The sequence below is a fragment of the Salmo salar genome, chromosome 03, assembly GCF_965601325.2.
Source record: "Salmo salar chromosome 03, fSalSal1, whole genome shotgun sequence".
Classification (NCBI taxonomy): domain Eukaryota; kingdom Metazoa; phylum Chordata; class Actinopteri; order Salmoniformes; family Salmonidae; genus Salmo; species Salmo salar.
This window is the reverse complement of record NC_138293.1, coordinates 59,212,023-59,235,299: the sequence shown is the minus strand read 5'-3', so window position 1 is coordinate 59,235,299 and position 23,277 is coordinate 59,212,023. Positions and strand designations below refer to the sequence as shown.

General features: G+C 46.2%; 1 protein-coding gene across 1 annotated transcript; it reads left to right on the top strand.

Annotated features, from left to right (window-relative positions):
• LOC106600852 (uncharacterized) lies at nt 1–21,643 on the top strand. The gene is made up of 47 exons (XM_014192569.3): nt 1–230; nt 2,281–2,472; nt 2,994–3,016; nt 3,258–3,293; nt 4,465–4,557; nt 5,258–5,329; nt 5,849–5,893; nt 6,408–6,461; nt 6,988–7,041; nt 7,223–7,276; nt 7,571–7,624; nt 7,880–7,933; nt 8,050–8,094; nt 8,245–8,298; nt 8,906–8,950; nt 9,090–9,143; nt 9,689–9,787; nt 9,913–9,957; nt 10,138–10,236; nt 10,384–10,437; nt 10,632–10,739; nt 11,709–11,762; nt 11,961–12,059; nt 12,248–12,301; nt 12,443–12,541; nt 12,882–12,989; nt 13,270–13,323; nt 13,439–13,492; nt 13,715–13,759; nt 14,002–14,208; nt 14,426–14,587; nt 14,914–14,967; nt 15,282–15,389; nt 15,776–15,829; nt 15,962–16,015; nt 16,389–16,550; nt 16,747–16,854; nt 17,157–17,318; nt 17,522–17,629; nt 17,955–18,008; nt 18,126–18,233; nt 18,424–18,477; nt 18,616–18,723; nt 18,812–19,094; nt 19,343–19,533; nt 19,648–19,890; nt 20,309–21,643. Exons 1-47 carry the CDS (start codon nt 149–151, stop codon nt 20,453–20,455), a joined length of 4,350 nt encoding a protein of 1,449 aa, XP_014048044.1. The 5' UTR covers nt 1–148; the 3' UTR covers nt 20,456–21,643.
• The last annotated feature ends 1,634 nt before the right edge of the window (nt 21,644–23,277 follow it).

The window sequence follows — 23,277 nt, the reverse complement described above, 5'->3', positions numbered from 1 at the left end:
CAAAAAGTTTATGTAGGCAGTAGGGAGTTTTCTGCGGGGTCTGGATTGGAAATACAGAGGACCGGTCCCCTACTTGTATGATTGGAGTCTAACGGAAAATATAACTTCCCCCCTCGCCTCAAAGAGTCTACATGTCTAATATTTAGACATGTTCAGCTTTGTGGATATTCGGTTAGCGCTGTTGCTCAGCGCAACAGTGCTTTTGGCAAGAGGACAAGGCGAGGACGATCGTAAGTGTCACTTTGTAGTCTATCCTTGCCTCTGGTATGTAATTGTCTTAACGAAATTCATATGGAAAGACAGTGGGTTGATGGAGAAAAGTGGTTTTCATAGGGACAAGGTTTGCTGATGACTGAGCCATTGAGATACATATTAGGATACATTTCTATTCTTTATCTGTGGTAAGTGTTTATTGATTGTTGACTGGTTCCCTGGTTGTTTGTGTGTGTGGCATTAATAAGGATAGCCCACCTCTTGCAACTTGAGGAGAGTGTATGCGCATCATTGCTTGTTGGCCTTCTCACGCGTTGGAACGAGTTGGTACAGGTTCCAAGGCTTTCCCTTCCACTCGTTATTTGATGCCCTGGAGGTACATTTTAACAGCTGGAAATATTGGAATGCATGTAAGGGACAGATGGGAAAGCTACAAGGCATGCCAACTCTCTGCCCATTGGATTGAGTGGAATTGAATAGGCCTATATGGCTCAACAGTCTGGAAATAAAGGATACAGGCATTCAGTTGGTTATTAAACAATAATTCGTAGCCTGAGGCTAAATGGCAGCCCAGTAGAAAAGGATCAGGGTCATTCCTGAACGATGGAAATCTAGTTTTTCTAAATGGCATGTAGCCTAGGATACAGTCATTCATCACATGTAGGCTATACATTTTCTAATATAATTGTTTTACTTTTGCGGAAAGACTACAGTGACCTCAACATTGAAGGAGAGGACAAAGCATCATCATGCGCAATAAGCTCAGTTATTTGGCCTAGGTAGCTACTTACAAAAAGTTGATTCTAATGAGAGATAAAAGGATAAGAACCTAAATGCATTACCTATAGACAAACTACATTATCCGTTTTAAACTATTGGATTATGGTGTCAAATTGTCTAGACTGGTTGAGTATAGGGTTTCTAGTTGCATCTGGGGCGGACAGATGTGCAAATTCGCTCTACGGCCCAGTAGCGCCACCATGTGGTTCTGACATGCAACTCCAACAATGACATGCATTAGACGCGCCCCCTACCATCCCCTTTCATTTTTTTTATGATAATTGAAAACACATTCAGACTTCGGAAACTTTCCACTGAGGGATAAACGCTGGTGCTTGCCAAGCCGATAGTTTTCAATTATTTCAGCAGCGTTTGGAGGACAGCATTGACGACGTGGACCTTTTCCACTGACCGTTTCGCCCTCTACAGTCAAATTGTAGTAACTCCTGTGGACCAACATTTTTTGTTTTGGACACAGGTTGGCGGGCCCACAGCTAAACGAAGACCACAAATTAGCCATCAATACACTATATAATATAGGCTATTTAGGCCTAGTTCGAGCGCTAGCTGGGCTTACTTTGGAAATGCAATGTCTGGTTGGATATCTAACAATAAATAAACATGCTCAAAACGAATTTTGAGGTAGTCAAGCCTGCTGAGTATACGACAAAGCAGGATCAATTAGTTAGCCAGCTAATTTGAATAAAATAAACTGAAATACTTAACGTTATTCATTTTCTGGTTCATTAAGAAAATAATAAGTTATTTCAGATTTAAGCAAGATATCCGGGTAACTAATTGAGCCTACTTTGTAGTATAGGATAGCAATCCCTCAAGGATTGCTATTTTACGTTTCAATGTAGGACATAGGCCTTACTTTAATCGTTTTCCAGGCCTTCTGTCCTGTTGTTCATTCCAATCAAGGCATTACAAATGCATTTGTCATTTAGCACAGTGTTTCTCAACCCAAGTCCTTGAGTACCCCCAACAGCACACGCATTTTTGTTGTTGCCCCTGACAAACTCACCTGAATGAATTTGTTGGGGATTAATTCTAGTTGACAAGTTGAATCAGGTCAGTTTGTCTGGGGCTTCAAGAAAAATGTGTACTGTGGGGATACTCGAGGACTGGAGTTGATTTATCAGACACTTATCCAGAGCGACTTGGTGAGTACATACATTTTCGTATACATCACCTGGTCAAGGCGTCATCACATGGGCATCCGTGCCTTCCAAGTCGACATTGAAGGCAGCGTTGTGAACTATTTCCTCTCTGCATCTTTCTCAGGCACCGCCGGCAGCTGTACGTTGGACGGTCAATTCTACAACGACAGAGATGTCTGGAAACCCGAGCCATGCCAGATCTGCGTGTGCGATAGCGGCACAGTCATGTGCGACGAAGTTATCTGCGAGGACACATCCGACTGCCCCAATCCAGTGATCCCCCACGACGAATGCTGCCCCATCTGCCCCGATGACGGTACGCCGATTTCCTCCCGACTCAACGTTCACGGAGTTTACGTTACAGGCGCTTCCAGAATCAGTTTTGAAATGTTTTTCGAGGCCTCAGAGGGACTATTCGGCTTTTACTTTTAAGGGGTTGGAGAGCATTTTATGGATGGCCAACGAGGAATAAACTTGGATTTACCTTTATTCCAATCACACCAGTCATTTTTTTCCCCTTTTCCTCCGAAATGTGATGGGATACTATTCAGTGCTCCAGGCACATATTATGCGCATGACCAGTCTGGTGCCACTGCCACCTCCTAACTACCTTTGGCCTTCCTTTCAACTTTGACCTAGTCTCAAATTGGGCATTTTGTGTACATTTTCATTAGGCCTAGTTCAGAGATTGTAGGCCCCTGTTAGTTCTAAATCTAATAGCATAGGCCTAATGTACAATTTGAATTCACCCTACAAATATTACATTTTTTTACTGTTCAGATTTTTTCAGATATTTCACATTTGAATCTAATTGTTGTTTTTCTGTTGCTACCATAGGCTTCCAGGAGCCAAAGGTTGAGGTAAATATGATATGATCCTTATTGTTATTATCTATTAGATAAAACGTATAATTAGATTTGCTATTATTGTTAACGTTTAAAATGTACTTTACATGTATTCTTTATTGTTGATTCATTATAAACACATCATTGCAACAAAACTATTTGATCTTGACTGCAACACTAGTAAGGCCATAGGACAATAAGAACCACATCCTCATTTACAATCATAACCTAATTCTACTATTTTCCCGTCAAATAGGGACCCCAGGGTGATCGTGGAGCCAAGGGCGAGCCAGTACGTTTCACTTCCTTATTTCTATCATGCTTTGTATTCACTTCCGGTGGGCCAAAACCTAACAAACATGAGATGCATGCAAAACCTTCAAGTCACAGTCTTTCACCGATCCTCCTTTGACAGAGGTGTGTGGACGTTTTAAGGTTTGCACCTGTATCCCAAGTTAGGATTTGGCCATTGTGTTCTGGTATATTTTTGTACTTGTGTGCCTCTTGTCTCAGTTTTAAAGGACAGGCATCTTGCACATATCACTCATCATGACTGTTGTATTATCTCGTAATACTCATAGCCGAGTTTTGGCCTATAAGATATTAGCCATTAGTAGTTTCTGCTTTTATATTGGTAATGTCTGACACAAGGTTAGATTGTTATCGAAGGCAATGGATAGACATGTACATCCAGAGTCTTTGGAGTTTACTAGTGGAGCTAAATGGCTAAATAGTCGACCACTACCTTCATTATTTAGATCTCAGTTCATATTCTTCAATTGGTGTAGATGTTATACTTAATCCAAAACCCAACCTGTCTAGATACCCATTTGGTGACTAGCATTTTGAGATATGTGCGGATTTGTATCGGGCCAGCATATGCAGATATATTGTACATTTATTGAAATAGAAATACAATTTCTTAACTTGAGTAGTTCTACTCCATTTCAAATTAATTTGAAGAATAATGTAGTTCTCACAATATCTGGGACAGTGACTGGTTGGCCCTAACCAAATACTTTAAGTGGGTACAGTGAAGTGTTACAATCTTTATGACTTAAGTCACTTGGGATTGTCTTATAACTGAGACCGTGCGTGTAATTTTATCTCCGATCAGTTGGATGGATGGATGGATGGATGGACCGACTGGTAGATACTTATACAGTTGGATGAACAAATAGATAGATTGATGTATGGAAGGACAGGAAGATAGCTAGACTAATGTACAAGTAATCTGAAGGTATTACAGATACGACCCATCAATTTGTTTCTAATATACAAGGGGCCTATATGCCTTGAGTTCACCCCAACCCCAAGGCCTATGTTAGCTTCTCCCTTGTCACTCTTCACTAATGCCTTATCCCCCATAGATAATAACGAAGCCCTTTTCTATATTCAATGACTACTACTATGTCTCTGTGATAGTTTATCACTAACCAGCCTCTCTCTTGTCTCTCCTGCAGGGAGCTCCTGGTTTCCCGGGCAACGATGGTATTCCTGGCCAGCCCGGCCTTCCTGGACCCCCAGGCCCCCCTGGACCCCCTGGCCTCGGCGGAGTAAGTATCTCAGGCCAAGATGGACATTTAGCCCACTTAGTAATGACCCGGTGTCTTCTTTGACCCAGGTGGAAAGGTTATGCGTTAGACAGAGGAAACTGATCCTAGATCAGAGATTAGGGGCAGCTTCTGTTGTGGGTTAGTAACTTAGATTGAAAGAAATGGGAGAAAGTGGCTAGCTCTGACAGCCGGTAGGAGAACACAGCAACACCCTCTTATGATGTCACATATCTTAACCTCACTGATCTCCATGTAGTCTGGACAGGCTCCAAATACAGTTAGCGCAGTAAATACAACAGAAACTATTGTGCTAGTCTATTCAGAATGGAAATCTCCAAATCATAATGATAAACCTCCAACAAGAGTACAGGCAAGAGCACGGGAGGTGTAATGCTAAGCTATCCTGGTTAGAGTGCAGTGCAGTCTGTATTTCAGCACCAGGGCAGGTGGACAGTGCCCAGCCAGGAGTGGACAGGGAGGTAATGCCAAACACAGCTAGGGAACGCCAGAGAGGTAGTCACCCTGTAGATATGTAATGGATATGAACAGATCTGTCATTGATATGGACAGGCCTAGTGCCTTGTATTCTCTAGCCGTGTTAGGCCCATCCATATACTGTATGTCGAGATTGCAGCACTGTTCTCATGATTCCCAATACTGACTGACTGTAACACATCTCTCCCTTGTGTTTCCCGTACAGAACTTCTCCCCTCAGATGTCTGGTGGTTTTGATGAGAAGAGCGGTGGTGGCATGTCCATGCCCGGCCCCATGGTACGGACATACAACTACACAGAGCCTGTTGGCCCAGTAGTATCACTCGCTCGTGGAATCTGTTTTATGTATAGGCACTACCGAAAACTATGGCCATGGGAGACTTTTGCTCAGCAGAAGTCCCACAAATTGACCTCTGTGGTACTCCATAGGTCACAGAAAATACTATCCCTTAAAAAAGAAGATATTTTCATGTCTTATGTACTTCCATATTCCATAAACGACTAACACTATACATTAGATGTTTGAGATATCTGCATAACCTTTGACTCATAATCTCCCTGTTACCACTGTGTAGATGCCTTGAAAAGTTACTGATACCACTATTTTAATATCCCTCTTCATGGTACGACTGTTGGGCATTAGAATGTATACTTTGGGAGGAATCTAACTCTCGCCCACCCACCCTTTGGTTGATCCTTTGGTCAGTTGGCTCCTTCTCAAAGATATATTCTAATGGGAAGACTGATGTGATTGGTCAATAATTGACTGATTGTTTCTCTTCCTTTTGATTGACAGGGCCCCATGGGTCCCCGTGGTCCCCCAGGACCTCCTGGCTCAAGTGTAAGTATCCCTTCCCATTGTGTTCTAGCTGTTTAAATGGCATTTGTCATGTAGGGGAAGAGACCTCGGGTCAACGGTCAAAAAGAGGTCAGTTTATGACCCTAGATGAATTGCATGATGGGAGTTGAAGTCGCTCTCGAGTTGTTTAATTGTAGGTGTGTTTTTTTTTTAAGCATATATGGCTGTATGTAAACTTTGTTTCATTTGATAGGTTCCTGACCATTTCTATTTAGTATCTTTTTAGTTCTTGTCAATTTTATTTTAGTTTTCGTTAGCTCCTAGTGTCTGTCATTGGCTTTACTTTTAGACTATTTGTATTGCTTTTTTGTTCTGTTTTTTGTTGTTGTTACATTCAGTTTCAGTCTTCGATAACTATAATGACTGTGGGAATGTTTTACCCACAGGACTCATTGTTCCATATGCTCATAGCCCATTGACAACAGAATTAAACAATGTTGTTTTTTGGATGGATGAACGTCATAGTCTGACATTGTCTCTTTGTCTCCCCCTACAGGGACCTCAGGGTTTCACTGGCCCCCCTGGTGAGCCTGGTGAGGCTGGTTCTTCCGTGAGTATCTCGTTCCCAGAATTTTCCAGAAAATGATACACCACCATCTCAATATCATCTCAGTATCTGAATCCCTCATAAACACACACTTTGAACTAAATTCTACACCATATTCTGCAGGGCAATACAATGTCAAAAAGCAGGAAATAAATCAATATATAATAGCTACACTTAAAAAAAAAACTTCCAAACAACCTCCAGAATACTAAGCCACCCATTACCTGCTGCATAGGCCTTGCCCCAGCCTGATGCTTGGAATGGACTCCACTAAGGTCACAGGGTCACCAATGTATGTTAATGTAGCCCCCCCCCCCCCCCCCCCCCCCCACACACACACACACACACACACACACATCACCACCTTCCAATAGTATTTTGACTTACCTACCTATTAATTATAGTTTCTAGATTAAGGACAAATGATCCTAGATTATTTCCATTACTGACAAATTGTAATGATATTTCTCATATCAAGAAATCTCACGCACACACACAGCCTTCTCACCCAGTGGTTTATTTTTTACAGGGTCCCATGGGTCCCCGTGGTCCTGCTGGTCCCCCTGGCAAGAACGGAGATGATGTAAGTCACCAAGATATCCATCATTAAAATCGACCATTTAACATCTATGTCCCAGGACAATTTCTGGGTAAGATATTCATAAAGGGGATGGATTTGGAGCATAATTTATTCCTCACCTTGTCTCCTGCTCTCCATCCCTCTCCTTCCTTCCTTCCCTCCTTCCTACCCTCTTCCCATCCAGGGTGAGTCTGGCAAGCCTGGTCGCCCCGGTGAGCGTGGAGCTTCCGGCCCACAGGTGAGTCACAATGTCATTCTAATGTCACCTTATGTTACTCCATACTCCATCCTACACTCACTCTAGAACGTTAGTCTCAAGAGCAATAGCACCTAATGGTCAGACACCATGAGACATCTCATATACTTGAAGGGACGTTAAGCCATCATAACTCGCCCTCTTTTTTTTCTCTTTCTTTCTTTCTTTCTTTCTTTCTTTCTTTCTTTCTTTCTTTCTTTCTTTCTTTCTTTCTTTCTTTCTTTCTTTCTTTCTTTCTTTCTTTCTTTCTTTCTTTCTTTCTTTCTTTCTCTCCAGGGAGCTCGTGGATTCCCCGGAACCCCCGGCCTTCCCGGCATCAAGGGACACAGAGTGAGTCACCGCGCCCTCAAACTGTCCTGGTAGAAGTTGCTCTCCAGAGCAGACCCAGGATCAGCTAAACGTCCCCATGTCTAACCTTAATCATGAAGGGGATGCACGTTAAACTGATCTTGGATCAGTGTCTGGTGGCAACATCAGCCTATACTTCCCAAATAGCAGCAATACAATCTGCCCTATTTTCCTCTCTAATCTTGTCCTCTCTCCCTCTGTCCCTCTCTCTCTCTCCCTCTCTACTTCCTTCTCTAGGGATTCAGCGGTCTTGATGGAGCTAAGGGAGAGACTGGCCCCGCTGGACCCAAGGTGAGACCCCTTCTCCTCCATCTCTCCTACTGATGTTGAAATCACACACAATCCCCCTTCCCCCCTCTCTCGTCCCCCATTCACTGACCTGTCTGTGTCCGTTTGTCCTTCCTCAGGGAGAGGCTGGTGCATCCGGTGAGAACGGAGCCGCTGGAGCCATGGTGAGTCCCAGCCTCCATTTAGTCAGCAGACCTACACAGTACTATGAGTGTAGAGAGAAGATCACACTCATTTTTAACATTCTGCAGCAGTAGCAATGTGAATGGCAGCCATGGTTACTTACCGTGCCACTATCTCTCCCTCTCTTTTAGGGGCCCCGTGGTCTGCCTGGTGAGAGAGGCCGTGCTGGTCCCAACGGAGCTGCTGTAAGTCAACCCCACAACCACCCCCTGTAACCAGTTGTGGGAAAAGTACCCAATTGTCATACTGGAGGGAAAGTAAAAACACCTAAATAGTAGTACTTTAAAGTATTTTTACTTAAGTACTTTACACCACCCCCTGTAACCATAAACAAGGGGTGCAATATCATCATCACAACATTGTCTTATTGACAGAGACCCTATACCTGTAGCTCAACGGTCATCACATTTCCCAAGTAATTTTGTATATTTCAGATGTTTACTGATCAGTCCAGGGCTAACTTGTTGGAAACAACCGTTCTTACTCTCAATCTACAAAATGCCTCACAAACTGATTTGCCTGAATGTCCTATATTGTTGAACATAAGCCTTGTACAGCCTTGCATACTGGCCTCAGTAGGAAGCCATATTTGATATGTTCTAAAAATTCAGTATGTCAGTTAATTCGTTTTACAGTGTCATGTTGGATTCTGACATTGAAGGGTCAGCCATTTTGTTTGTTTACAATTCATGTTTACAGTTCAGCCATATTTGAATTGGACCCTGAAGGGTGGTAGCTGGTTGCATCTGACCCAGTTGTGCCTCTCTCTCTTTGTATCTTTCTCTCCTGCAGGGTGCTCGTGGTAACGATGGTGCTGCTGGTGCTGCTGGTCCTCCTGTAAGTACTAACGCCAGCTATCTATTCACACATACACAACCATCAACAGAAACATATTGGTACACAAGCTCACTTATGCAGTATTCATGATTTAGACACTAACTCAATCCTCTCTCTCTCTTGTTTTCTTGTATTCTAGGGCCCCACTGGCCCCGCTGGTGCCCCCGGTTTCCCCGGTGGCCCCGGAGCCAAGGTAAGATATCAACTGGCACCTATCCGTGTTCACACACCTGTATACCTTCTATCCTCTCCCCTCTACCCTCACCTCTAGTTCTTTCCCAGGGGGCCGTATTTGGAGAGGTAGATGAGATAAAACATACAGTACATCCATTCTAGCACAAAAGAAAACAACAAAACAACAATGGTAATAGTAATCTACATACTGCTGGGTTTCCAAGATAGTGGTATCCATTTGCACCATGCATGAAACCGTGTGTAGTTGACTGCCAGTTGAAAGTATATCCAGCTTCACTATTGTGATTGTGCCATGCCATGTGACCTTCAGAGGTCACATTGATTTATATGTGGATATGATTCTATTGAATGGCAGCATAGTCGAGTATTAGTACAGTACTACCATAGGGAAGTACTAGGTAGTAGGGTAGTATAGTACACTAGTACTTCACTTGGTAGTAGTAGTACTACTAGAGTAGTACTTGTGTAGGGTAGTACTAGTACAATACTAGTTCCATGTTCTTTCTGTTCTTGCCCTGACCATATCTATCTTCACCCCAACAGGGAGAGGTTGGTGCCCAGGGAGCTCGTGGTGGCGAGGGACCCCAGGGATCCCGTGGAGAGGCTGGTAACCCAGGACCCGCTGGCGCTGCTGGCCCTGCTGTGAGTCTCACCCTCAGAAACCTCTAGTGAAATACACCTCTGGACTGTGTGGGAGACTTGAAGTTACATTTGCTATCCTTGTGAGAGACTTTCCCCTCTAACCCATTGGTTTGTGTCTCTTGTAGGGAAACAACGGTGCTGATGGAAACCCCGGTACCAAGGGTGCCCCTGTAAGTCTACACCTCACCCCACTCCTCAGTGAACTAGCCATTTTAGTTGTCATTGGTTTGTCTTGGTATTTGTTAGAGTTCAACTTTGGAAATAACCAATATTGTTGTCACTGACTGGTCTCTCAGTGATGATGAATCCAGGAAGTATAATGATTGTTGTCTCTCTGCTGCCTCCTTTAGGGTTCTGCTGGTATTGCTGGCGCTCCTGGCTTCCCTGGACCCCGTGGACCCCCCGGACCCCAGGGTGCTGGTGGAGCTCCCGGACCCAAGGGTAACACTGTAAGTCCAGCTCTCTCTGACTTCCATCACTAAATATTGTGTATATATATATATATAATATCTTAACTTGCTGTTATAACTTGGTCAGAATGCACAGACCATTGAGTGTGGATTCTGATAATGATGTTTGTTGTTTCTTCAACCTAGGGTGAGGTTGGTGCTACTGGAGCCAAGGGAGAGGCTGGTGCTAAGGGAGAGTCTGTAAGTACACCTTTTGACTTCCTCTTTGGTCAAATACGATCCACCAAGTCACCCATACCACGGACACTGTATCCACATACTCTGTCAGCAGTCTATATGTGTCTGAACTCTACCACTGTACTGATCCACATCTCAGCACAATGCCTTGCCACCCTCCATTTCTCTGACCTCTATCTTGTTTCTCCATTACCCAGGGCCCCGCTGGAGTCCAGGGACCCGCCGGCCCTGCTGGTGAGGAAGGCAAGAGAGGGTCCCGTGGTGAGCCCGGTGCTGCTGGTGCCCGTGGAGCCCCCGGCGAGCGCGTAAGTACCCCAGATAGTCACACACTGTCCCCTCTTCATCATACTCCTCCTCTCTCCCTCTGTCCCTCTCTCTCTCTCCCTCTCTACTTCCTTCTCTAGGGATTCTTACTCCTTACTCTTAGGACAGCCAGTTTGACTGTCCTCTTACTCCTTACTCTTAGGACAGCCAGTTTGACTGTCCTCTTACTCCTTACTCTTAGGACAGCCAGTTTGACTGTCCTCTTACTCCTTACTCTTAGGACAGCCAGTTTGACTGTCCTCTTACTCCTTACTCTTAGGACAGCCAGTTTGACTGTCCTCTTACTCCTTACTCTTAGGACAGCCAGTTTGACTGTCCTCTTACTCCTTACTCTTAGGACAGCCAGTTTGACTGTCCTCTTACGCCACATGTCCTCTGATGTCCTAGTTTTAGATTACCCTCCCCCTGCCTCACTAAACTGTGTTGTAGGCCTCCAAAATCCACTGTCTTCCTCTTCCAAAGAACCACCATTGCATTCCTGCCCCATACCCATCAAAATGATGGTGTTTGAGCCATCCAATATGATGCATTAAATCAACTATAGGAACTGGGTCAGTAGGGGAGTGCGATACAAGAACTTGAGCATTTGTCTTTTTATACATTGCTTACTTCCTCAACAGTACAGCTAGCGTTGGCACACGCATACACAGCGATGATATCTCTATGACTATTCCATCACATAAATAATCACATTTCGACTTATGAAGGCTTAGCTCGTTGGAACCAATATCTAGCTAACAACCTCTCTGGTTCCCAGTCAGCTAAATGTAACTGTCGCCCTCTCCCTGATGTTTCACCTCATTTGGCCACCAGAGGGCTGTGAGCGCTGAGCAGTAATGTGGTGTTACTGAATGGTTGTGTTATGGTGCTGAGGTAGCAGTAATGTTGTGGCACTGACTGAGTGACAGTGTTGAGGTATTGACCTGTGTTGTGTTTGTCGCCCCCTACAGGGCGGCCCTGGTAGCCGCGGTTTCCCTGGTGCTGATGGAGCTGCTGGTCCCAAGGTGACTACACACACACACATACACACATACCTGGAACAGACACACATACACACCTGCAACACCCACCCACTTGTTCAAATGTATATACTACAGTACACCACCAAACGTTGCTACATGCTATGGTCACTAGCTAAGTACAGCAAACTCATCTCTCCATCTCTCTCTCTCTCTCTCTCTCTCTCTCTCCCTCCATCACAGGGTGGCCCCGGTGAGCGTGGTGGCGCCGGAGTTGCTGGAGCTAAGGGTAACACTGGTGAGCCTGGCCGCAACGGCGAGCCTGGTATGCCTGGATCCAAGGTGAGTAAGACAGGGGATCGGTCTCAGATCGCTGGACATTTGTTATGCTCTATCATTGTTGGATAGTTACTCCACAACTAATAGATACTAGAAGAATGGAACCAATATATTCATGTTAATGTGGCATATCAAGATATGTTATGTACCTGACCTTTGCCCTCTCACCTTTGCCCCCCCCCCATCTCTAGGGTATGACTGGTAGCCCTGGCAGCCCTGGTCCCGATGGCAAGACTGGCCCCTCTGTAAGTTCCTCAGCTACAGATTCACCTGACCCTCACAGCACCGATTCAACGACACTGAAAGACACTGATAAAGATGAAGACCTATGGCTACTTCACCCAATTTCACTGTGGTCACTGACTCTCTACCCTCCTCTGTGACAGGGAGCTGGTGGTCAAGATGGTCGCCCCGGACCTCCCGGCCCCGTTGGAGCCAGAGGCCAGCCCGGAGTCATGGGATTCCCCGGACCTAAGGGAGCCGCTGTGAGTAACCCTTCTCTCTCGCGCTGCTCTCATTCGGGCGCAGTATTTTATGGGCTAATTCGAGAAATGTGATCTGAAGTTGCGAGGAAGTTGCGAGGGGGAGGAAGGCTCGTAACAGTGGGTGGAATGGAGTCAATGGAATGGTATCAAACATATGGTTTCCATGTGGTTGATACCATTCCGTTGACTCCATTCCAGCCATTACTATGAGGCGTTCTCACCTCAGCAGCCTTCACTGCAATGTATGATATAGTTGTCCATAGCCTAAAACCTAGGTTTCAGTATACAGTATTGATCTCTGATGGGAAATGAGCTAATGGGTATTTGCCTTCTCCTGTAGGGTGAGGGTGGCAAGCCTGGTGAGAGAGGAGTCATGGGACCCGGTGGCGCTGTTGGCGCTCCCGGCAAAGATGGTGATGTTGGTGCTCCTGGTGCCCCCGGTGTTGCCGTAAGTACACTTTCAGCATCCCACAATGCTTCACTTCCATTCTCCCCGAAGCTTTGAGGACAACATTCTTCAGTATTACCTGCACTACGTCACACTTGCACACAAGCAAACACACTATCACTAATACAAGCCAGCATGGAATCTCCTAGGAGATTGCAACACCACTTTTGCTTACATTATATGGGGGTAACTCCATCCACTACCAAGGTGTAGCACCCACCATTATGCCGATCACACTAATGTTCCTAACCAACTCTCCTCCTTCTTCTCCTCCTCATAGGGACCTGCTGGAGAGCGAGGCGAGCAGGGAGCCGGTGGCCCCCCTGGATTCCAGGTACAGCATTGAACTATGGGAAATGATCAGCATCTGACCAATCACAGATCTCCTCCTACTTCAGGACCTCTGGCCCTTGCCTCACCTGTCTCTCACTTGTCTCTTTGTATAACAGGGACTTCCAGGACCCCAAGGTGCTATTGGTGAGACTGGCAAGCCCGGAGAGCAGGTAAGAATACTACAGGAGTACAGCATCTTTGGTGTCACTCACTGCCCCATGCCTTGTCCTTGGTACTCATCACTACATGACACTTGACTTCCTGACAAGATTTGTGACTTGACAATGCTAATCTCAAATCTCTAATTGTGATCTCTAATATCCTCTCCTCTCTCTCTCTCTCTCTCTCTCTCTCTCTCTCTCTCTCTCTCTCTCTCTCTCTCTCCTGTCTAGGGTCTGCCCGGTGAGGGTGGTGCCCCTGGTTCTGCTGGATCCAGAGTGAGTATCCCAGAATAATAATGACATCACTTCCTGAGTGGTAGACTGCTACAGCTACACTGTAGCCCAGCGGCCTGGCCAAACTAGACAACGGCTAAAGGCTAAAGCAGCAACAGACTAGCACCCAGCCGACCCAGGCTAAAAACATTAGCATTGACATCGAAAACATCCTTCATCTTATATACATGTGATGTGATGCTCCGGAACCAAAGCTGATGTCCTCTCTTCTCTCCGTACCCCAGGGTGACAGAGGTTTCCCCGGTGAGCGTGGTGCCCCCGGCCCATCTGGACCCGCTGGTGCCCGTGGCTCTCCTGGCTCTGCTGGTAACGATGGTGCTAAGGGAGAGGCTGGTGCCGCAGGAGCCCCCGGTGGCCAGGGACCCCCTGGCCTGCAGGGAATGCCCGGAGAGCGTGGTGCTGGTGGTCTTCCAGGCCTGAAGGGAGACAGAGTGAGTACCGGTGCCGCCCTTCACTTATCATCCGCCATGCCTAAATTCATGTTCATCAGTAGGCCTTGACTTCATACTTCTGTGGCACTCAGTGGCATACCCTCCATCCATCCAAACTTCCACTTGCATTACAGTGGACTTGCCTGAGTCCATCCATCTCGGTATCTGTATAACCCACAGCTTACAATACTAATTCAGCTACTCTTGTGTTTGACAGGGTGACCAAGGAGTCAAGGGTGCTGATGGCGCCGGTGGTAAGGATGGTGCCCGTGGTATGACTGGCCCCATCGGACCCAACGGCCCTGCTGGCTCTCCTGGTGATAAGGGAGAGACTGGCGCTCCTGGAGCTGTTGGACCTTCTGGTGCCCGTGGTGCACCTGTGAGTACCTCAGGCCCAGCCTGTCACCATCTCACCACAGACATGACACAAAGACCTAAAAACATAGCTCCCCATGCATCCATACCACGGGGCATCGCTCTATGGGAGTTAGTCTTGAAGCTTCAAATAGAGACCACATTGCCACAATGCATGAAGCAAAGTAAAAATGGTGCCGGAACACACCGAGCACCAAAGCGAGCAATAAAGAATGAAACTTAAGTAGAAATAAAGGCGTATAGAAGAAAGAACTTACCCACACTCATGTGATGCTAGTCCCTGACCTGTAACACACTCCTGGTCTGACTAACCCTAACCTTCTCTCCCAGGGTGAGCGCGGTGAGTCTGGTGCCCCCGGACCCGCTGGATTCGCTGGGCCTCCTGTAAGTACACACACCTCTTTACCTGTCCTCATTTCACGCAGAAATCACTTCTCAATTCACACAGAAAACACTTCTCAATTCACGCAGAAAACACTTCTCAATTCACTCAGAAATCAGCTGCCAATTCAAACAGACATCGGTTGTCAATCAAGATGATGACTCGTAACATCTCGCACACTATGACAATTCTAAATTGAATTCGTTGACGTTAAAGGAGACCGGCTTATCTTACCATAGCATCCAGTCTAGATGAACCTCAACACTAATCTACTCTACATTCACTCAATCACTTCTTCTTCTCTCTTCTCCTTCAGGGTGGTGATGGTCAGCCTGGTGCTAAGGGAGAGGCTGGAGATAACGGTGCCAAGGGTGACGGTGGTGCCCAAGGACCCGCTGGACCTACTGGAGCCCCTGGACCTCAGGTATAACACGTGGGACTGACCACTGGGTACCCACCCTGACCCATCTTAAATGGTTCTCTGTAGCTCAATTGGTAGAGCATGGCAGTTGCAACGCCAGGATAGTGGGTTTGATTCCCGGGACCACCCACATGTGAAATGTATGCACGCATGACTGTAAGTTACTTTAGATAAAAGCATCTGCTAAATGGCATATATTATGATATAGTTCTTTATTGATATGCATTAAAGTCATTCAAATGAATTCCACTATCATAGCCCTGCAGCGGGTACTCTCAGTGACTTCAGCTGGAGCGCTGTTATATTGGTCTACCCGGTAAGACCACAGTATTACAGAGATGTTTGGATTGCTCTTGCTTACTGACTGAAGCACTGCTGTATCCACACAGGGTCCCGCTGGAAACACCGGAGCTAAGGGCGCCCGTGGTGCTGCTGGTCCCCCTGTAAGTAGCTTTATATCTTATCCTCCCAACATCTCTCATCTGTCTGACTGTAAAAGATAGCATTTGTAAAGTAGAATCATGCTTCCCAATCTGATACACTAGGTTGACCAGTGCCTCTCTTTCTCTCCTTAGGGTGCCACTGGTTTCCCCGGTGCTGCTGGTAGAGTTGGACCTCCCGGCCCATCTGTAAGTACTTCTTTCTCTACCACCATTCGAACTGAACCATGTCCATCCTCCATCAATATACCAGTCAATACCCTGGATCTGGCCGCTGGTTCCAGATTTAACCATAGGCTAACACTAAGCAAGCAAACAGCTCGATAATAGCTTAAGACAGCAATCCCACAATACAACAGCACAACTATCAATACAACATGTTATTGTGCAACCAACCCAAGACATAACGGCATTGCCTGATGCCCAAACAGGCATCTAGCTAGGCGTTAGCTTAACATTTGGTTGATCCCAATACTGTCATCGATAACAGCCATTGATACAGGTTTATTCGGTCAACTTCAGCCTCATCTCATACTCAACCATCCTCTCCTCTTTCTTTCAGGGCAACAACGGACCCCCCGGACCCCCAGGCCCTGGTGGAAAGGAAGGACAGAAGGGTAACCGTGGTGAGACTGGTCCCGCCGGTCGTCCTGGTGAGCTTGGCGCTGCTGGACCCCCTGGTGCCCAGGGAGAGAAGGGACAGCCTGGTGGAGATGGTCCCAATGTAAGTACCCCTTTTTTTGGCTGTCACTGTCACCCTAACAAAGTAACACTCTGACCCCTAAACTGACAAGAGGGAACAATACGAATACACCTTTTGGAGTGCACCTGTAACACACGCCGCTGGAGTTCAGATCTGACGCTTTAGAAAAGGGACACCTCAATGACCTATTCTCTCTTTCTCTTCTTCTCTCCTACAGGGACCCTCTGGAACTCCTGGACCTCAGGGTATTGGTGGACAGCGTGGTATTGTTGGTCTGCCCGGACAGAGAGGCGAGCGCGGTTTCCCCGGCCTCGCCGGACAACTGGTCAGTGCCTCAGAGTGCTATAGTTCTAGAACTTCACATTAAAGGGCGTTAGGCTTTTGCAGAGGAGACAGCGTTCACGGTGGATATCCCTCGTTTTCAATAAGGCAGTGACTAGGTGGTCTATAAGCCTGCCGCAATGATGCTAAAGGCCCTCTGTGCTATCGCTGCCAAGATGGCAGCCGACAAGTGCAACGCTCTTGCAGTAGCTTATTCATACAGTGTAGTTGTCATGGCGCTACTTCAGTAGTGGTACTCCGGTGTTATGATTGAGGTCTAACCCTGTTCTCTGTTTCCTGCTTTAGGGAGAGCCTGGCAAGCAGGGACCTGGTGGCCCATCTGGTGAGCGTGGACCCCCCGGACCCATGGGACCCCCTGGACTGGCTGGAGCACCTGGTGAGCCTGGTCGTGAGGGAACTCCTGGTAATGAGGGATCTTCTGGTCGCGATGGTGCTGCTGGACCCAAGGTGAGAGCTATGCTCGTACACTGTCCTCAAGACAGAGTTAACCCTTCACTTTGGGAACCAGCCTGTAGACAATCTACACTGGGCACCATTACACGACTACTTGCATGGCTGAAATAGGCATCACATACTGTAAAGTATTGGGATTATGTCAGGAGTTTGATCTTCTCTTGACCCGTCTCTGTTCCCCTCTGTCTTGCCTATAGGGAGAACGTGGTGAGTCTGGTGTTGCCGGTGCTTCCGGTGCCCCCGGGCCCCCTGGTGCCCCTGGACCCGTCGGCCCTGCTGGAAAGTCTGGTGACCGTGGAGAGTCTGTAAGTGTCCAGATCCTCAGCCATTACTCCCTTAGACTGACGAGGAATACATAACTGGATGCAATTCAGACTTGATAATATTCAGAGACCTTACTGTATGTTGAAAACTGTTGTTGCCTCAAAATGGCCGCCCGTCGCACAGTAACTAGTTAAGGCTCTAGAAGGGGTTGAGGTCTTAGTTTGTAGTCCTGTTAGAATACAGCATATGCTGGAGCTCCTAGTAGTTGAGCTACATAGTCTTTATGACATGCCATCGAGTTGGGATTATCAATTGAATTGATTGTCATAATCTCTTTATCTCTCTTTCCCTTTCTCTCTTCTTCAGGGTCCTGCTGGCCCCGCTGGTATTGCTGGCCCTGCTGGTCCCCGTGGCCCATCTGTACGTATATACTCCATCACAAATTCATAAAACCATCACGATGAATACAATATCTGCTCTTCCACTCTGAGTCTGAGGAAAGGGTATACTGAACACACCTGTCCTTTTCCCACCCAGGGACCCGCTGGAGCTCGTGGAGACAAGGGAGAGGCTGGCGAGGCTGGAGAGCGAGGCATGAAGGGACACAGAGGATTCACTGGCATGCAGGGACCCCCTGGCCCCTCTGTGAGTACCCCTACTGATTACGAATCAACAATAATAACAACACACAAGTGACTCCAGCAGAAACAAGGGAAATGGGTCGCTACACACAAGGAAGAGATAACACAGAACCTAGCAAGTGGGAAAAATCAACCTTCTCCCTGTAATGTTGTTTGATGCAATAGGCACCTAAATCTGTTGTTTCTGCCCATAGGGACAATCTGGAGAGTCAGGACCTGCTGGAGCTTCTGGCCCCGCTGGACCTAGAGTGAGTATGACCCACATTATGACAACGGTCACACAACTATCAGCACAGCAACGTTATGACTGTGGATCACTTCTCTGGTGACAACATGATGTGGATAGTCTACACTGTCGTATTAAGCTTTGGCTCTCCCTACACTAGGGACCTTCTGGATCTGCTGGTGCCGCCGGTAAGGATGGTATGAGCGGTCTGCCCGGCCCCATCGGACCTCCCGGACCCCGTGGTCGCTCTGGAGAGATGGGACCCTCCGTAAGTCACTTTAACCACTTCAAAATCGATATATTTTGCTACTTATTCTTCTTCACATCCTGATCCCTTATACTTCCTCCACATATAGGGACCCCCTGGCCCTCCCGGTCCCCCTGGCCCCCCCGGACCTCCCGGCGGTGGATTCGACATGGGCTTCATTGCTCAGCCCGCTCAGGAGAAGGCCCCCGATCCCTTCCGTCACTTCCGCGCCGACGACGCCAACGTGATGCGCGACCGTGACCTGGAGGTAGACACCACCCTCAAGAGCCTGAGCCAGCAGATTGAGAACATCCGCTCTCCCGAGGGCACCAAGAAGAACCCTGCCCGCACCTGCAGAGACCTGAAGATGTGCCACCCCGACTGGAAGAGCGGTGAGTTGGAGAGTCATAGACCCATTCTAGACTACGGTTGCTCGCTCATCATTAGTCAAGAAATTGCTTGGCTTTGAGGAAAGCATGGAGCTGTATTGGTTCTGACAAGCTTTGGCATAGTGTGTAAAGACATCTTCAGTAGACACAAGCTATTTTAGTTTCTGTTGAGTCTTGCTGTCTGTGGAGTCTCAAAACAACCACAATCACATTGGATGTTCTTGACGCGATCCACTCTCTTCTCCATGCAGGCGAGTACTGGATCGACCCCGACCAGGGCTGCACCCAGGATGCCATCAAGGTTTACTGCAACATGGAGACCGGCGAGACCTGCGTCTACCCCATCGAGGCTGATATCCCCAAGAAGAGCTGGTACACCAGTAAGAACATCAAGGAGAAGAAGCACGTCTGGTTCGGCGAGGCAATGACCGATGGCTTCCAGGTGAGAACATCGGCGCGACAATCTGGGCTGTTGGGAAAAGAGGACCCTAATCGCACCATTCTCTCGGATGACGAGTCCTTGATGCTAACTCCATCTCTTTCTCCTCCCTCACAGTTCGAGTATGGCAGTGAGGGCTCCAGCGCTCAGGATGTTAACATCCAGCTGACCTTCCTGCGCCTTATGGCCACTGAGGCCAGCCAGAACATCACATATCACTGCAAGAACAGCATCGCCTACATGGACCAGCAGTCCGGCAACCTGAAGAAGTCCCTGCTTCTCCAGGGCTCCAACGAGATCGAGATCAGAGCCGAGGGCAACAGCCGCTTCACATACAGCGTCACCGAGGACGGCTGCACGGTGAGTCCTCCTTCCGGCTGTTACCTACTCTCTGCTGTATCTTAGGCTGTGTCCGCTCAGGAACTTCTCTAGAAAGAATCCTTCCTCTCAGGGATGGTTTGAGAGAGAATTCTCGCCTCTAAAAGAGGTAGTTGGTGTAAGACTGTGGGCATGAGCAGCAGTAGTCTTGGAAAGAGAATTGGAAAGGGCTTTTGGGATTATGGTGTTAATGTAGGACAAGGGTCACTAGTTGGAAGCAGATGAGGGTTTGATGTGAGGGGCTTTGTGATCTGGGATGATATTCCTCATCCCTTGGTATAAAGGGCTTTTTCCAGGAGCCATCTTTTGACAGGGGGAAGGGAGGGAATGATTTTAAATTGATTAGGAAACGCAACTATGGATTCTGATTGTGCCTTTTTCATCTTCTTTCACATCACAGTCGCACACTGGTGCATGGGGCAAGACAGTCATCGACTACAAGACAACGAAAACATCCCGTCTGCCTATTATTGACATCGCTCCTATGGACGTTGGTGCACCCAATCAGGAATTTGGCATTGAAGTTGGCCCAGTCTGCTTCTTGTAAAAAAGAAATCTGGACTTGAAATTGTTCGTGTGTGTGTATGTTTTTTTTCTAGCAGTCATCCCTCTCAACCCTTTTCTATGCATTTAAAAAACCCTAGAGTTTCATTTGGCCGTTCAAAAATGGTCCACTTGCTTAAAACCGCACTTCTGAAGACAGTGGTTGTGTGTCATCAAGCTTTTTTGAGACCACTATTACCACCACCATCAACACCGAGGATACTTTAGAAGACTCAATGGTTTCACTGGCAAAAAGAAAATAATATATACTTGTAAAGTGTAAAATCCCCCCTGGAGTTTGACAGAAAAAAAACATCCCAGATACAGGTGACTTTTTTACCACTGCGGAAGGACAATGAAAAAGAAAACCAAATGCTTTGTACCACTTTCAGGTGATGTCAAATAAATCTTAAAAATGACAGTGAAGTGTCTTGTTGTTGTACCCACCTGGAGAAGCAGTTGTTGTTCCTTCTGAAGTCACACGAAAGCAGCATTAGAGACATGGGTTCAACTTCTTTTTTAATCTTATGGCTACCTCAAAAAAGAAATCCACGTTACCCAGTGTTAGTTAAACCCAGGTTAGATTTTACACGGCAGAAGTATGGTTGTAAGTAACAGCTGCAAAAGGTGCTATTCTTCATGAGGTCCTGACAATGGAGGGTGATCGAAATTGTGCTATTATGTTGTCATTCTTGCTTGCAGGACCTTAGGTGCTAAATTAGCAGATTATCTTGATGTCAGTCTTAACAGATGTGTTTCAAGTGTTGGCTAAGATCTCTGCAACAGAGGCATAGCAAGAGGTATACTGTAGTTAGGATGCACACAACCCTGTCTAGTGTAGAATGAGCAGGTGGATTTGTTGTCTTTTGTTTTTAACATCTTTTGACACTTTTTGGTTGTTTGTTTCGTTTTGAAATCCCCCCTTTTGTGGTCCAATTGCTTCTAGCAGTACCCCTCTTTCACCCCCCCATTGTTTTCGTTTTTTTGTTTTGTTTTCTTATTTTATGCGAAGGGTTTTGGAGAAAAAAATTGAACACAGAAAAAATTGAAATATCAAATTATGAGCGAAGCAGACACACCGTTGGGGGATTAAAACAAGAGGATCTGTACCTATTTTGTATATGTATAAAAATTTGAGATGTTTTTAATTATTTTGGATGCTGAAATAAAGCATGTTAAGTGGTCTACCTTATGTTTGTCAGACATGATCTTGACTATTCCCTGACTGCCCAATGGACTTGAATGAGGCACAGCTTGCACCTGTTACAGTTGTTTTGACTGAAAGGAAGATTAAAGAAAATCTCAGAAATGTTTGCCTCTGAAAATGATATGCTCCTCAGAATCAGGTAATATTTAAGGTGGAACCATGTCCAAGGCAACAATTAGGCTAAAGTAAAAACACATGGTGGCCATTGTTAGAGTTAAAGACAGTTCAATAGTACAAACACAGCACAGAAGATGGATACTTCAATACTCTACCTTTACAACATAAGATAAATGGTTTAATCCTTTTTTTCTGACTTAAATCTAACCTGGGCAGAATCCAGTTTGAAGATGCATATCCAAGACATTTGACTTCAGTCCACACGCTGTTCGTCTCCTTCCGACAGGGTTGATTTAAATATATATTCCATTCTGTTATGTCAAGTAAATCCACCAGCGATAACCATCCACATTGGCGCGCCCTTGGAGACAGCAGCGGTGCGCGACACCTCTGTATGCAACAAAATATATCGTGCCCACAGTTTACGCATTGATGTTTACGCATCCATCGGCAAAAGCAAAACCACTTCACAGTTGAAATCCAATTTGTTTCAAGCGTAGTTCATCCGAAATAGAAAAATAAATACAAGAGGATAACCATCCGTAAGACATTCTCTCTGATAGGTGTTCAGTTGTGGAGACCCAGCAACCATAGTCTAACCATCTCTGCCTTTCAGAGGCACACTATTCAGGTGGGCTCTACTCTACCCGTTAGCCCTGAGCTGGCTTTACAAAGGGCCCGATTGTCCACCCTGTTGTGTCAGCAGGCAGCAGCATAGTAGGCGGCTACCCCCAAATTCCGGAGGGCTATAAGGGTTTTAGTTAGTCTGTAAATTCCAACTTTTGGGCTCCCATTTCTCAGATATGCAATATCAATATTAAGCACAAATAACGGCTTTTTGGCTAAATAATATAGTTCGGGTAGGCTAGTCTGTTTTGGTTTTCCAGTTTGTACTCAATTTTGGAGATGGAGTGGTGGCCTGGGGTAGGGGTACGTGAAGATTTTGAGGGGGGAGGTGGGTGAACAATCATGAAGGAATATTGTGAAATTAGATAATTCATTCTGTAAATGAATGCACTTGTAATTTCGCTCTAAAAGGATCTTTATAACAATGTTATAATTGTTCAATAAAAAAATAAGTAGGTTATTTTTCTCCTATATTGTTGATATTCTCTATACCCTGTCTCAATCTGGACTTCATGTTAAGAAAAGTGTGACAACATGCAGGTACGCAGACACATCCACACACAAGCACACACATAGCAACACACATGTTTCTTTTACTATCCTTGTGGGGACCAAATAATTGATTCCCATTCAAAATCCTATTTTTCCTAACCCCTAACTGTAACTCCAAACCCGTAAACCTAACCCTAACCCTAACTATAACATCTAACCCTAAACCTAAGCCCTAACCCTAATTGTGATCCTAACTCTAATACCTAACCTTACCTAAATCCAAACCTAATTGTAACCCTAACCCTAAATCTAACCTCTAAGCCTAAAATAGCCTTTTCCATGGGGAGACTGGTGAAATGTCCCCAAATTACTGTGAGGATTTC

Coding starts and splice junctions, on each gene's coding strand:
- LOC106600852 (XM_014192569.3), top strand. CDS start 149: ATGTTCAGCTTTGTGGATATTCGGTTAGCGCTGTTGCTCAGCGCAACA. Junction 13,493..13,714: donor CTGGCAAGCCCGGAGAGCAG/GTAAGAATACTA, acceptor TCTCCTGTCTAG/GGTCTGCCCGGTGAGGGTGG. Junction 16,551..16,746: donor CTGGTGGAGATGGTCCCAAT/GTAAGTACCCCT, acceptor TCTCTCCTACAG/GGACCCTCTGGAACTCCTGG.